Source organism: Daktulosphaira vitifoliae, unplaced genomic scaffold (assembly GCF_025091365.1).
Source record: "Daktulosphaira vitifoliae isolate Bord-2020 unplaced genomic scaffold, ASM2509136v1 Scaffold_1, whole genome shotgun sequence".
In the NCBI taxonomy this organism is placed as follows: Eukaryota; Metazoa; Arthropoda; class Insecta; order Hemiptera; family Phylloxeridae; genus Daktulosphaira; species Daktulosphaira vitifoliae.
The window spans coordinates 37,819,322-37,833,749 of record NW_026099572.1 but is presented as its reverse complement, the minus strand read 5'-3'; the positions used below and the strand labels follow the sequence as shown (position 1 = coordinate 37,833,749).

Genomic DNA, 14,428 nt, shown 5'->3' with positions numbered 1-14,428 from the left:
TATGACAATACAAAAAACGATGACTTTTTACACCAAAATAATATTTTTTTTGTTTACATATAAAAGGCAAGTCGTCGGCACAATTTTTTTTTGTTTTAAATTATAGTGCATTTAATTTAACATATGTTCAAAGGACGCAGTATTTCAGGTACATTTTCAAAACTTAAATTGAAAAAGTTGACTTTTATATAAAAGTTTCTATTTTGAATGCCCCCCTGAGCAGGTTAAGTGTTAGATTTTCAAAAAAATGATATCAATTGAAAGAGAAATTTCTAAGTTTACAATATAAAAAAAAAAATTATTTTTATTTGTTTATTTTTCAATAAGTTATGGTAATTTTTAGAAAAAAAAGTCGAAATTTATCGATTTTAAAAATCATTATTTTTGGGGGGATTTTTACCATTTACTGTGAACGAGGGAAAAATGTTTAATTGTTGAGGTAATGTCTCCAACTAGATACGATTTGTGATCTTTTGACGTATCGTTGAGAAAAATCGGTCCAGCTGAGAAAAAGTAGTGACAGACCTCCAAAAAAATTATAATAAAAAAATAAATAAACTCATCATGGTAAAATTAATACCTTCTCAGCTTTACATCGAAGCTAAAAATACACGTACTTCAAAAATAAGCGAATGTCAACTAAATAATTCTCAAGATTTTAGGGAGTAATACAAAATAGGAATATAAATATAAATTTTGAAAATGTAATTTTTTACAAAAACAAAAAAAAAACCTTTATCAAAATTACTTAAAAAATAAAAAATCCTATTGTTAATTACTGGACATTTTAGAAGACCTCATAATGAAAAAGTAATGAAATTTTTAAGTCTTTAGTATAAGTACATAGGTTTCAGGGATATTTTTACGAAATACCGGTATTTTGCAATTTCAAAATTTTGATAGGTCATAAATCTACTTTCACATGAATTTTTTTTTTTTTTTGACATATTTTTTATTTAAATACTAGGGAACTCGTGGGTGAAATTTCAAACAAATTTAAAATGGTCGCGAAATCACTCTAGATAATTTGATATGGATTGACCCTGTAATGTCATGGACTTACACACATTTTTAGCGATTTAATATTGGTATAGAGTAGTATTGACTAAGTATATACTACACGCGTTTCCATTTCATTTAATATTGTGAAATAATATAATTTTTGAGTTCTTAACTAATATTATTTATTACCTTTATAAATAGATAATTTCAGTAAAATTGTATATGCTTTATATGGGTATCACATGGAAACTAAAATTTTTCATACTAGCTATTAAAAGCTAGCATTATTTTCATAGTAAATGTATCTTTGTTAAATAGGGCAATTTTTAAATTTTAATATGTTAAAATTTTAATAGTTCATATCACTAGAAAAAATGTTATTCGTGAAAAAATATATATCATTTGAGGAACATAGACGCCATTTGAGTTAAAATTTAATTTTCGATTTTATAAAAAATATTTTTATTAAATTAAGCTATTTTACCATAGTTACATAGTAAAACGTCAACAAGAAATTATTCATGCGTTATACTACATTTTTGAAATATTCTTTCAATTTCGTGATTTTGTACTAAGATAAAAATATAAAATTATGGACAGTAAAGATGATATTCAAAACAAAGAAATTTCTTTGCTACGTGTAAGAGCAAACTTTTATGAGATACGACAAGAATTTGGAGAAAGTGTGTACGATTGGTTTCGACGAGTCAGAGCAGCAGCCCAAAATTGTTATTTTGATTCTGAAGATATAATTAGAGATAAATTTGTTATTGGAATGAGACCAGGCCCATTAGTTGATCGTTTATTAAGTGAAAAGTCAAGTATATGTTTACAAGATATGTTAGAATTAGCTATAGATTTAGATATCGACCAAAGTGTTAACTTAGATAGTATAAAAAATATTGAAGTTACCAATATAAATTCTAGTCTAGAAAGTTTAACATTTAATCGCGATAACACGTTGAAGACAATTACAGACTGTCTTAAGCTATATCAATACAGCTGCAAAGAAAATATTGGAGATATAATACTAATGAAGGTAATCTTATAGATTAATTATTTATGCACCATACAAAAAATAAAATATTATTTATTTTTTAATGATTTCTAAATAACACGCTTTTAAGTCAGCTGCTTGTGTAAGTAGATACAGGAAAATCTATAAAGTTTATCACTATAAAATCAATTCTTGTGATTACCCACCGATACCTAAAAAATAGTATGCAAGTCAATTATTTCATTTTTTGGTAGAGGTATTCTTTCTTTATTCTCAAACAAAGCGGTATAAAATTTGCGCTACTAAACAGTTTTAAAATCTAGTAAAATAAAAATACGTTATTATGTCCGTCGATATGGGTTCCTGTAGGTATTATATACCAATAAAAACATTTCGCATAAAAAAACACTAAATATAGAAAAAAAAGGTCATAATCTAAAAATGATATCACTTTACAGCTAAGTTTGAACTATAAATATTATATATGTTAAGACCAACTTCTAATTAAGCTCAGTTTGTGGTGACTTGTTTGGTAATCAATATATTTTCTGAACCTATTAGTGGATGATTAGACCCCCAAAGGGATTTAGATCCCTTTGGGATTTAAAGTATAATTGGTATAACATAACATCAACGATATTAATATTATCATTATGGTAAAATATTATTTGACCATAATAGAGAATTGTAGTAATATCGTATTGCGTATACTACATGTGCTTAATACAAAATGGAAATGATAAAGTACTTACGATTTTTAAGTTTCTAAGTTTAATTATTAATAGTTAGTTTTTACATAAATGAATATTTATTGTTCAAACTTAGTTATAAAATGTTATTACAAATTTTGAAGTTGTTTTGTAATATTTAGCTTTAATTATTATAATTATTCATTTGTTAAGTTCTATAGATTAATTTTAAAATAACTGTCTACTAATGAGAAGATTAGATTAAATAAATTATTTAAAACGTTAGATGTTCAAGAACTGCTCAATTTTAAATACATGTGGGTAATACGATTAAAATACATAAATGATAAGGGTAAATAATCGACACTAGATATGCCAACCAAACTTTAATTATCACGTCACATGTAAGATATGCAAATCGCAAAATATTAATAACAAAGCTGCAGTGATTGGGGTAGATACTTCTGTTGACAGCCGGTCACAAAGCTAAATAGTAAGATTCGTCAACAATATATTTTTTGATATCGATATCATACTGAATTTCAGCGTTATTATATCGCAATATTGAAAAAACAGTTATTATTGATATATTGATATCACAAGAGGAAAAAAATCGATATCGAAAAAAAATTAAATTTAATATTAAAATGCTCTCATTATTTTTTGTTTTCAAAAATACCGTTAAATTACCATTTTTGTAAAAATCAGGCTATGGTATATCAACCAAATTAGATAATGATATTAAGATCAAAAAATATAGATAATAGCTATGTCCCATAACGATAATCAAATATTTTCAAATTTATATTTATTATGAAAAAATAAGTTTTTTTTAGCTTCGATGCGAAGCTGAGAAGGTATTAATTATACTATGATGTGTTTTTTTTTCTTTTTGTGTCTGTGAACCCTCAATCTCAGCTCTCGATGAACCGATTTTGATGAACAATAAGTCAAATCGGGTCTAGTCGAAGACATTACCCTCAAAAATTGAAAAAATTTCCTCGTTCCCCGTAAACGAGGGAAATCCCCCAAAAAATAACAAATTTAAAAATCCCTAAGTTTTTATTTGATAATTAATTATTTGTGAAGCAATCTTTACCTTTCATAAATAAGTTTTCTATAGGTGGGTGCTAGCGTGACATTATATTGGCAACTATTGTACAAAAATTCAAATAAATAACTTGAGTAGGAAATATTTCATATTTTTACAAAAAAATTAAAACTCTTTTATAGATATTGAACTAACTAAAATGGAACGTATTAAAAATAAGTCAATAGTATAACTAATAAATTTCATTATATTTTATAGGTTTTACAGAAGAATGTGTTTTTTACAGAGAAGTTATGATGAAATAAAAAAATTTTATTGAGAATACATCACAATCTGTATATTCACTTTTGTGGTTTCATTTACACTTCGTGTAACTTTTTCTTTTAAATTATCATATAGTTGCCACACATTCATGGGATGTCTGTATGTATGTGCATGATAATGTCCCAGAATTTCATGGGAACTAGCATGCTGTTATCTGTTGTACTTATCAGTCCTCGTAAATAAAAATCAGTATCATTTATTTTTAAAAACTTTGGTACATGGTTTAACTGAATATGTGTATCGGTAAAATTACTTGCAGATGAATTGTTCAAATTAATCAAATTAAAACATATATGTGGTCCATAATCTATTGTTCTTGCAAGTTTATTTGAACAGATGTGACACAAGTTATCCTCTGTTAGTTTATTTACCTCTTTGATAAATTTAATGTTCAGTTGTAACAATGTAGGTTTTTTTTCTGTTATAGCAACTGTAATATATGGTATATTTTCATTATTTGTCATAACTGTACAAAAATTACACAAATCTGTGACTGATAGATGGGTAATTATTTAAAATCTTAGATAAAAGATTGTCATCTGGGCTTTCTACTGATAAATATATAATACCATTCGGCATAGGTACTCCACAAAAAATTTTTTTTTAAATATCAGCTCTTTTTTTGTACGTTTGTGCAGTGACACCATCACGAAGCATGTTGAACACTAGAAGCTACAATTTTTCAAAGTCTTTATTTTGTGAAACAAACATGAAGTATTTAGTACTATCCGAACAAGATACTGCTAAAATTTGAATGATTGAATCAAATGCGCACGTATTCGAAAGTATATAATTGCCGTCCTCTAGTTTAATTGACATGAGGTTTGATTTTGTGCCATTTTTTATTAATCCAATTGTTTTATTTTTAGAACGAGAACTCATATTACGAAGTAAAATTTCAGGATTCGGTGTTAAATATTTAGGTATTTTTTTTTAGGTTTTTTTTCTAAAATATTTCTCCAATTTTCTTCCTCAATATTTTCTTTAAATATGTTAGGTATTGCGTATAAATCACTGGTAGTTCCGCAATCATCATTTTTTGATTTTTTCAAATATGTGTCACCGTCATCAATATTATTCAATTTAAAAGAAGAAAGTTGACTCACTGATATGTCGGGCACAACTTGTTTTGGACTAGGTGCACCATACCTAATCCATTCTATTAACCAATGGTAAATCGAATTATTATCATGTCTCTTGGAAAGCATATGACAAACAGAATATTGTGACATGATACTTTTGTCATGGATTGCAATTTTGTACAATAAAATGCCTTTTGTTTTTCTATTTGATAATAAAAGTGGTTTTTGAACTAAACTTCCCGTTGCATCAATACAAATCGTAGGGTGTTCATTGAATTTTACAAAGTTTTTATACATGTTCATTTCTGTTGCACTCCAGTAGTGTACGAAAAATCTATCATAACCAATATCCTTTATTATATTAAGATATGGATGTTTATTTTTCATTTTGCAAATACTCAACACAGGATCATGGTCTTCTCTGTCTTGTTTCAAAGCTTTATATTTTAATACGCGTAATGCATTGGATGATGGTAAGTGACTTGGTTCACTGTTACCAAAGTCCATTATACCATCTGCTTCAGTTCTTCTCAACATTGTGGCGGACATTTTAGTGTTAATAAGCTTTTGACTATAACATAGTTTTTCCGCATTTGTCATTCTTCTTTTTTCACATGAATTGCAATTTACGAAATTGCTTTTAAAAACGCAGTTAAATATAGCTCGTTTATTAGGTTTCGGTCTATTTTCTAAAGTTCTTCTGTAAATCTTACATTTTCCAAAAAATACACAATAATTTGTACCAGATGGGTATATTTTTGCCCTTTTATAAATTATGCAACAGCGAATCTTAGTTTGCTCCCAAAAATGGCTTTGAATAAAACTTGTCCAAATTCCTGGCTTTAAAATTTCATAAGTCCTAGACATATAGCGAGTTTTTGAATCTTTTTTTTGATACTAGGACATTTTATCCGGTCCCATTCTTGAACACTAAGTGTAATTTTAAAGGCAATTTCATCTAAAGTTATTGAAGATGTTGATTCAGCTTCGAAAGACTTTTCTAGATCTGACGATACTTATTTAGCCTCAATATTTAAATAACTTAAAATGTTACTCCTTGAACATTTTACTGTGGTGTATATGACTTAGCAGATATTTTCTGTTTTTTTTCATTTTTTAGTACATAAAATAAGCTTTAATTTGATATATGTTTAAAGGACGCAGTATCTCCGGAACATTTTCAAAAATTAAGTTGAAAAAGTTAGTTTTTGTAAAAAAGTTGCTTCTTTAAATCCCCCCCAATGAGCAGGTTAAGTGTTAGATTTTCAAAAAAATGATATCAAATGAAAGGGAAATATCTAAGGTCTTAGTATAAAAAAAAATTATGTTGATTTGTTTATTTTTGAAAAAGTTATGGAAGTTTTAAGAAAAAAAAGTGAAAAAAATGACAAAATTTACCGATTTTTAAATTTGTAATTTTTTTTGGATATTTCCATTTTCGACGAACGAGGGAAAATTTTTTCAATTTTTAAGGGTAATGTCTTCAACTAGATATGATTTGTGATCTATCTTTTAACGTATTGTTGAAAGAAATCGGTCTAGTGAGAGCTGAGAAAAAGTGGCAACAGATATAAAAAAAAAAAAAAACACATCATGGTAAAATTAATACCTACTCAGCTTCGCATCGAAGCTAAAATTTCAGACTTATTTTATCTTTACCATAAAAATGGTTACCGAATACAGACATCAAATTTAATAAAAAAAATACGTTTTTTGTAAAAAAATTCTTTTTTATATTTTTAATTTTATAATGATATAACTTTTTCAAATTTTTCATGTGAGACATCTGATTTTGTGTCGAGTAGTATGGCATCAATCGATGGTCAGTTCATGGACTGAAAAATTATCTTTAATATTTAATGAAAACTTAATTTTTTTGTAGGTCTTTGTATTAATATTTATAAATTAGAAAAGTAAGGGATATTATTTTGAAAAGAAGTAGATACATTTTTTAAAGGTAATTACAATGTTTTATTGAATAAAATAAATATTTTCAAAATAGAAATATATTTATAAATAAAATTATATTAATTAAATATGAATAAATTTTATTTACAAACTATAGTAAAAAAAACGGTAGCACAGTGTGCAGTCTTATCTATTCTTATATTTATTTTAACTGACATTTATATAATTAAAAACCCATCACAGGGGAGTCACGGTACAGTGGTGACGTTTCATAGTTGGATCAAGTATAATGATATCTGACAGTGATTAAAATCACTATAAAAAAAAACGCTTCGATGTAATCTTTAGATAGTGTTTAATTTTAAAAAATTGGTGGATTATTCTAAAAGCTACATGATCTGCTATTTCCTTATTAATATCCTGATTAAGATAAAGTATGTCGAATGAAAAAGAGATAATTAAAAATATTATTTCTCATAAAAAAATTATGTTGATCCATACCCTTTTCAATAAGTTATAGCATTATAAAGTTAAAAATGTAAAAAATAAAATCGAGAATTTTCACACAAAAATAGCATTTGGTAGCCATTTTCACCGTGAAGACAAAATAAAGTCCGAAATTTTTTTACATAATAAAGTATTAGCTTTAATTTAAAATATATATAAAAGTGTCAGACTTTCTGAAACACTTTCAAAAGTTAAGTTGAAAAAGTTGTCATTTTAAATCCGCCTTGTGGGCAGGTAAAGGATCAGATTTATAAAAAAATATACCAAATGATAGGTGAAGACATCAAACATCTATATAAAAAAATTTTTTATTGATTTGTTCATTTTTAAAAAATTACGGCATTTTTAAGTAAAAAAAATTAAAAAAATTTCGAAAATTAGCGATTTTTAAATTTGTAATTTTTTTGGAGGTTTCCCTCATTTTTGGGGAACGGGTGAAATTTTTTCAATTTTTGAGGGTAATGTTTTTGACTAGATACGTTTTGTGATTATTTGACGTATCGTTGAAAAAAATCCGTTCGGTAAGAGCTGAGAAAAAGTGGTAACAGACACAAAAAAAAAACACATCATATTAAAACCAATATCTTCTCAGCTTCGCATCGAAGCTAAAAAACTATTTTCTATATCTGTTATAGAGTAAATTGCTTAAGCAACCTACCTTTTTTTTCAAATAACTGAATTACAAAAAAAATATTCAAAAGTCAATTGCGAAAAAACGACAAATTATAAAATAATATTATAATACAATTAACTCTCAGAATAGTTTCATATTAAGTGCAGAGCCGTACTGAGGATTTTTGGAATCTACGGCAAATTCATTCGGGGACCTTTCTATTATCATATTATACTTTTATAATATTAGAGTATTTAATTTTCAAGACCTCAGCCATTTAAGGTCATTATGCATGTACATTATAGGTTCAGACGTCCGGTGTCCCGTTAACTTGCGATAACGAATTTCTACCTAAATACTAAATTTAAATATAACTTTATCATTCTTCCACCTTTGGCAACATTAATAATAAATATTAAAATTATTATTATTTAGAACAAATGAAATCTTAGCATACTCGACATTAACTTAATATAAATATACAGAGTCGCATTTAGAGAAGACACTGTGTGCACGTGATCTGGGTGGGAAAGATGTCACTGAGAAAACGTAGCCAACTATTTTAGAATTTAAGATCTTTATGCGATATAGAGGAAAAATTGTTGATAAGAATAAAAAAAAATCAGTTATTGAAGCAGCGGAATGAGGTACACAGGTGTGTACCAAATGCAATATTAGAGTCTATGGGTAACTGTTGTCATGGTGCCTTATGTTTAGCGATACGTTGGATACACGACCACCCGTCTTCTTCATCATCCGCCTGTTGTTTTGTTGTTGTTTCAGTTTGATGAAACTAAATATAAATAGGTACCTCATATATATATATATGAGCTAAAGGGATTAGTGTCAAAAAAAAAAAATTAACTGATAATGAAAAATTAACTAAAAACAATTTTCAATTGATTTCAGTAACTTATAATAAATAATACTTAGTTTTTAAATATTCATGCGATATTTAATACAATGAAAGAGCGGTTTATTAATTATTTGTCCTGACCTTATTTCACATTTTTTACAAAATGTGAATTTTAATAAGATGATTGCATAATAAAAAATACTATAAAAAAAATGTATAATAAGTACATGTAAGTAAAAACATATTTGCAGGATACAGAAAAAGAAAAAAGAAATGTATGCTATAATGAAGAAAAAAATGTTCTCTGTTACTGTCATAAACAATTAAATAAATAAAATACAAACTTCTTTGTTATATTATACAAGAAATGTTTTTCAGAGTGTAATATATATATATATAATAAAAAAAGTTAAAATTGTTTACCTATATCAATACCTTGAAATTTGTTGTAAAAAATTAAAAACACTAAATGCAAGTAAAAATAATTATAAAAAAAGCCAAAATTTTCATTTTATTCATTTACATACAATTACAGCAAATATTGAAGTTTGTCATTGAAAGATGTTCAAAATAAATAAATATTAATCCAAAAGCATGATTAGTTAAATTAATTATAATTATATTTCCATATAAATAAAATTTAAAACCATAAATACAAACACTTTAAGTTTGAAATTAATTTTGTTAATCAAATCAGTACACATGTCTTAATTAAAAAAGTTATGTCATAACAGTTTAACTAATACTGACATGTTAAGTCATAATACTAAATATGAGTTTTATAAATACTTATTTTTACGCTAATAAATACTTGTTATTATTTAAAGTTTACTATGAATTAAATTAAAATTAAGAATGGATAATCAAATAACAATATATATATATATATATGCAATGAGAAAAAGATTCAATAAAATATAACAAATTAGGTAATCAAAAATTTATGCATTGAAATAAGGAATGGAGAAAAAGTATCAAGTAAATTTTTTTTGGGGTTTATTTTATACTAAAAATAATAATAAATTAATATTGATAGTCATTATAAAAAGAATTAGGGCTATAACATTCATTTTGATTTATAATATAATTGAATGTTTCAGCATTGTTCGTTGAACAATCACATTCAGATAAATATGATGGTTTAGACTTCCCACAAATTTTACACAATGGAAGATGGGACTTGATTTTTTCAGCTGCTTTATATACTTCACTCATAATTTCAGAAATATTAATATATGATTCAATAGAATCATAAATGGTATTTTCTTCACGAATTTCATACATAAAACGATTTTGCTTAATTAATAAAGTAAGATCATCAACCCAAGCTTTATTTGAATTTTTAATATAATCCGATTGATTATGGTAATTTGTACTTGGTCTTGTGTTAGCACATGGACAATTGTTTCTCATTCCACTTATATTATTGCATGCACAAATATTACATTCCAACTTAGATGTATTTTCTATAGGAAAATTATTATTATGCAAATTATAATGATTAGAATCTATACTAATGTTTGAATTGTAGGTTTTATTATTCATTTTTGAGACAAAATTATAGGCTATAGAATCATTTTTTGGTAAGTTATCAACAAAAATACAGTAATTACAAGGACATGACAATGGTTTAGACCCGGGGATATTTAATCCCCTAATATCTAAATCACATTGAGATTTTAAGTAGTTTAGTAATTTTGAATTGTGACTTGGTTTTGAATTTGAATTTTCTTCTAATAATAAATTTAATAATACATTAGTATTTTTCTTTGGTAATTTTACAACATGATTGTTTTTATCTGCTTTTTTTGAGGAACAAATAATTTGATGGTTAACCTGCCATAAAAATTTTTTACATTTATTAGAATCACAAAATGTATAATTTAATTTTTTTTAATAACTTGAAATTAAAAACTTGTTTAATATAAATAATATAAAAAGCTAGACTCTGATTTTTAAGTATTATCAATTATATTTCAGAAAAAAATATTCAAAATATTTTACATTACATGAGAAATATTACTTTTTAGATTTTATAGCAATTATTATATGTTTTAGTAATTTTATTTTATAATAACTTTAAAACTTTTCAATTAATACTTTTAGAACACTTGCTTAATTTTAAATTTAAATCAATGAACTAAAATTTTTGTTAAGACCACAAATGATTCTTGAAATCTATTCTAATTTAGGTGGTCCTTTAGATTGGAATAAGTAATATTTAAACTATATGATTTTCAAATTTTTAATGATCAATTCAAATTTTTTTTTAATTACCCTTTTATGATATTATAATTGTGAATTAAATTAATAGGTTATTCATTTATTTAAAACATTACTTGAAATTTAAAATCTACTGACCATTAACCCATTCATCACATATGAACAAACAGCTATTGTATTATAAGATATTACCAGTGAGCTCTAGTCAATCCCACAGGTACATTCATATCTTTTAAGTGTTCTAAAATATTTTTGTCTACATTTCAAAAGAATAAAAAATGACCAAGAGAGTCATTTAGACTCTTTACGTGTTAGTAACATGCATCCATCACAAATTGATTTTAAAATCTTTGTATAGAACAAAATTAAATTCTATAAATTACTTTTTCTATCATTATAGCATAATTTGAAAAACAACAAAATTTATAATTATATTTAATGTTTTTATTGAATAATTAGTTTTATTTTTTTAATACTTACCAATTCTTGTTGTTTTTCGCAATTAAGTTTTGATGGTTTTGTAATGTTTTGACAATTTACGTTATCTTTTAATTTCTCGCATTCTTGAATTTTTTCAGATTGCAATAAAATATCACTAGTCTTATTAATGAATACATCAAATTCTTTAAGATTTAAAATAGAATTTTCTACAGTATATTTAAAACTAGTCATTTTATCTGCATTGACAGCTTTCAAAATATCCATGTCAGACAAAAATTTTTTGCTTTTTGAATATTTTTGCTTCTTTGTAGAATCACTTTTATTTGATAAAATTGTTGGATTTTCAGTATTATTTGAAAACTGGTGATTGTCAACATTTTTTTTCTAAAATATAAATTGAAATAAGTTTTTTTACATAGGTTTTAAATGTATAATCTAGTATTTAATTAAAAATGTAAAAATCTTTAAAAATCTAAAAGCAGCAAAAAATTAGATTGAAAATTTAATTTAAAAATATTTTGATTCAAATATAACAATCATAAAAATATTTGAAGAGGCTGGGCCAATTAAATACCAAGAATATTTCTTTCAGGAGGTAAAAAAAAAACAAAATTTTTTATAAAGAGTAATTGAGAACATTCTTAAGGTGCTCACTATAGTTTAAATAATAATTAATAATTTAAAATACTTATTGAAGTTAAATTTCTTTTCATTGTTTTAACATATATATTTAGATTATTTTGATATAGTAATTTTTTCTTTTTATAATTTTTGGCACTTAGCCCTACCATACTTCAAATATACACTGGATGCTTCATATTACCATGTAATATGTTAATATTTTTTAATTTTGCTAATTTTAAGAAAGTAACAAGTAATTTAGATAAGACCTTACTTAAAAATAATAATTTATGTAAATATTGAGGTACTAAAGTGTAAACATTAAATCAACTGTATTTTGTTTTAAAAAAATATAATTTTATAAAAATTAATATATAGACTAAAATAATAAATTTAAAACTGATTGATTAAATTAATTAAAAAAGATAATTAGTAGATAGATAATTATATTAATTAAATTAGGTTATAATTTAATAATAATTATTATTAAAAATATAATTTTATAAATCCAAAATTTATAAAAAATGTGTGTTTGCAAAAGATCCTAAATAATAACACAAAAATAATGTATAAAAATTATTTCTGATAAATATACTCTTACACAAGGCAATTTTTGTTGATTAACCTATTCCATGACTTGCAAAAAATGTATTTTGTCTGTTCAATAACATAATAGGAATGAACTCACTGGATATTTGTATGCTACTATTTTTAATAATAAAATTATTGATAATTGAACACCTCAAAATTGAAAGAAAGAAATACACTTATTATTAGATTTTTTATCTTAAGTTCAGGGACAATAGACAAAGGAAATAAAAAACAGTTAAATATTTTAAGGGAAATATTTTTTAAGACAATTTTTTAAAACACAGTTAATAGCACTGGAAAAAATATTTTAGTTAGCCCTATTATTAGAATATAAAAAAGTTGATGTGAAATAAATATTTACATAACTATCTTACTTGTTCATTTTGGGGAATTTCAGTAGATGTTTTATGGCTATTATTTCTTATAATAATAAGTAATTCATAAACAATCAAAGAAATTAAAGACCATTTGTAACTTATTTCTTCATAATCATTCATTCCTTCAAAAAATTCATTTAAAGTTTGTCCTTCTAAATGATGTGGTTTAATTTTTTTAAAGGATACATCATCATCATGTATTATATTTAAAACGTCTGATGATCGTTTTTTTGAAGTATGTTTGTCCATAATTTACTAATTTTACTTGATTAGAAAAAAATTAACGAAATTAATAGCAATTGATTGCTGTACTGAAAATGTGAAAATCTTGATTTTCTCAAGATCATCATAAAACTAAAATTAATTATTTGTCATTAAAAATAAAATAACAGTTAAATACTTCATAAATCAAAATACGTATACCCGGTGTTAATAACTTAGTCTATACAATACTTAATTAACTCAAGTATGAAGAGTTAACCGACTTACTAATTGATAACAGGTAAAAAATTTGTTTACAATATTAATAAAAGAAAACTCTTTGTATTGAGATAAAAATTGGCTCCTAATTTTATCACATTAAGACCAATATTTAAATGGTGTAATCCCAAATATTAAGTTATTTTTATTTTAGGTCAATTAAGAGATAAATTAATATCCTTTAGAGTATTACTACTAATTTAAAATTACAAGGGACAGCAAAATTTGTTTATTCAAATAATTTTTATTGAAGTACAGGAATTTTAAAGGAAATGAGAGTGATAGAGGTATTTTAATGAATTTTTCAATTTAAATACGTATTTTGTGTATTTTACACTTTTTTTGTTTAATATGGCTTCATGCTTGTAAATCAAAATCTATTTACTGTGCAATTATATTTGTATATTATTTATAAGATCTTTATATATATTTGCCTGACAGCAAGTCCTTTTTATAAAAAATATTGTTACCATGAGTGATGAGCAAAAAAAACCGGAAAACTAAATGTCTTGAATTATGACAAACTAGTAAAATTTATGATAGCCCTTGGGTCGTTCGTACCCCCTAATCCGAGCCTCTGTAAATTTGTGCATTTCAAATACTTATTATTTTTTAAGACCTCCAATAAATTATAATAAACTACAACTGTTATGTGACGTCATCTTA

The 14,428-nt window shown here is 24.8% G+C and overlaps 1 protein-coding gene across 1 annotated transcript; it reads right to left on the bottom strand.

Annotated features, from left to right (window-relative positions):
* Positions 1–9,821: 9,821 nt before the first annotated feature.
* On the bottom strand, positions 9,822–13,771 carry LOC126895463 (uncharacterized). Its single transcript, XM_050667332.1, has 3 exons — positions 13,280–13,771; positions 11,733–12,077; positions 9,822–10,865 (listed from the first exon to the last, which is right to left on the bottom strand). Exons 1-3 carry the CDS (start codon positions 13,529–13,531, stop codon positions 10,053–10,055), a joined length of 1,410 nt encoding a protein of 469 aa, XP_050523289.1. The 5' UTR covers positions 13,532–13,771; the 3' UTR covers positions 9,822–10,052.
* Positions 13,772–14,428: the final 657 nt, after the last annotated feature.

Excerpts from the sequence above, each read along its gene's own strand:
- LOC126895463 (XM_050667332.1), bottom strand. The coding sequence starts at position 13,531 with ATGGACAAACATACTTCAAAAAAACGATCATCAGACGTTTTAAATATA. Across the intron at positions 12,078-13,279 it reads AAATTCCCCAAAATGAACAA|AAAAAAAATGTTGACAATCA; the intron begins GTAAGATAGTTA and ends TTTATATTTTAG. Across the intron at positions 10,866-11,732 it reads GCGAAAAACAACAAGAATTG|GTTAACCATCAAATTATTTG; the intron begins GTAAGTATTAAA and ends TTTTTATGGCAG.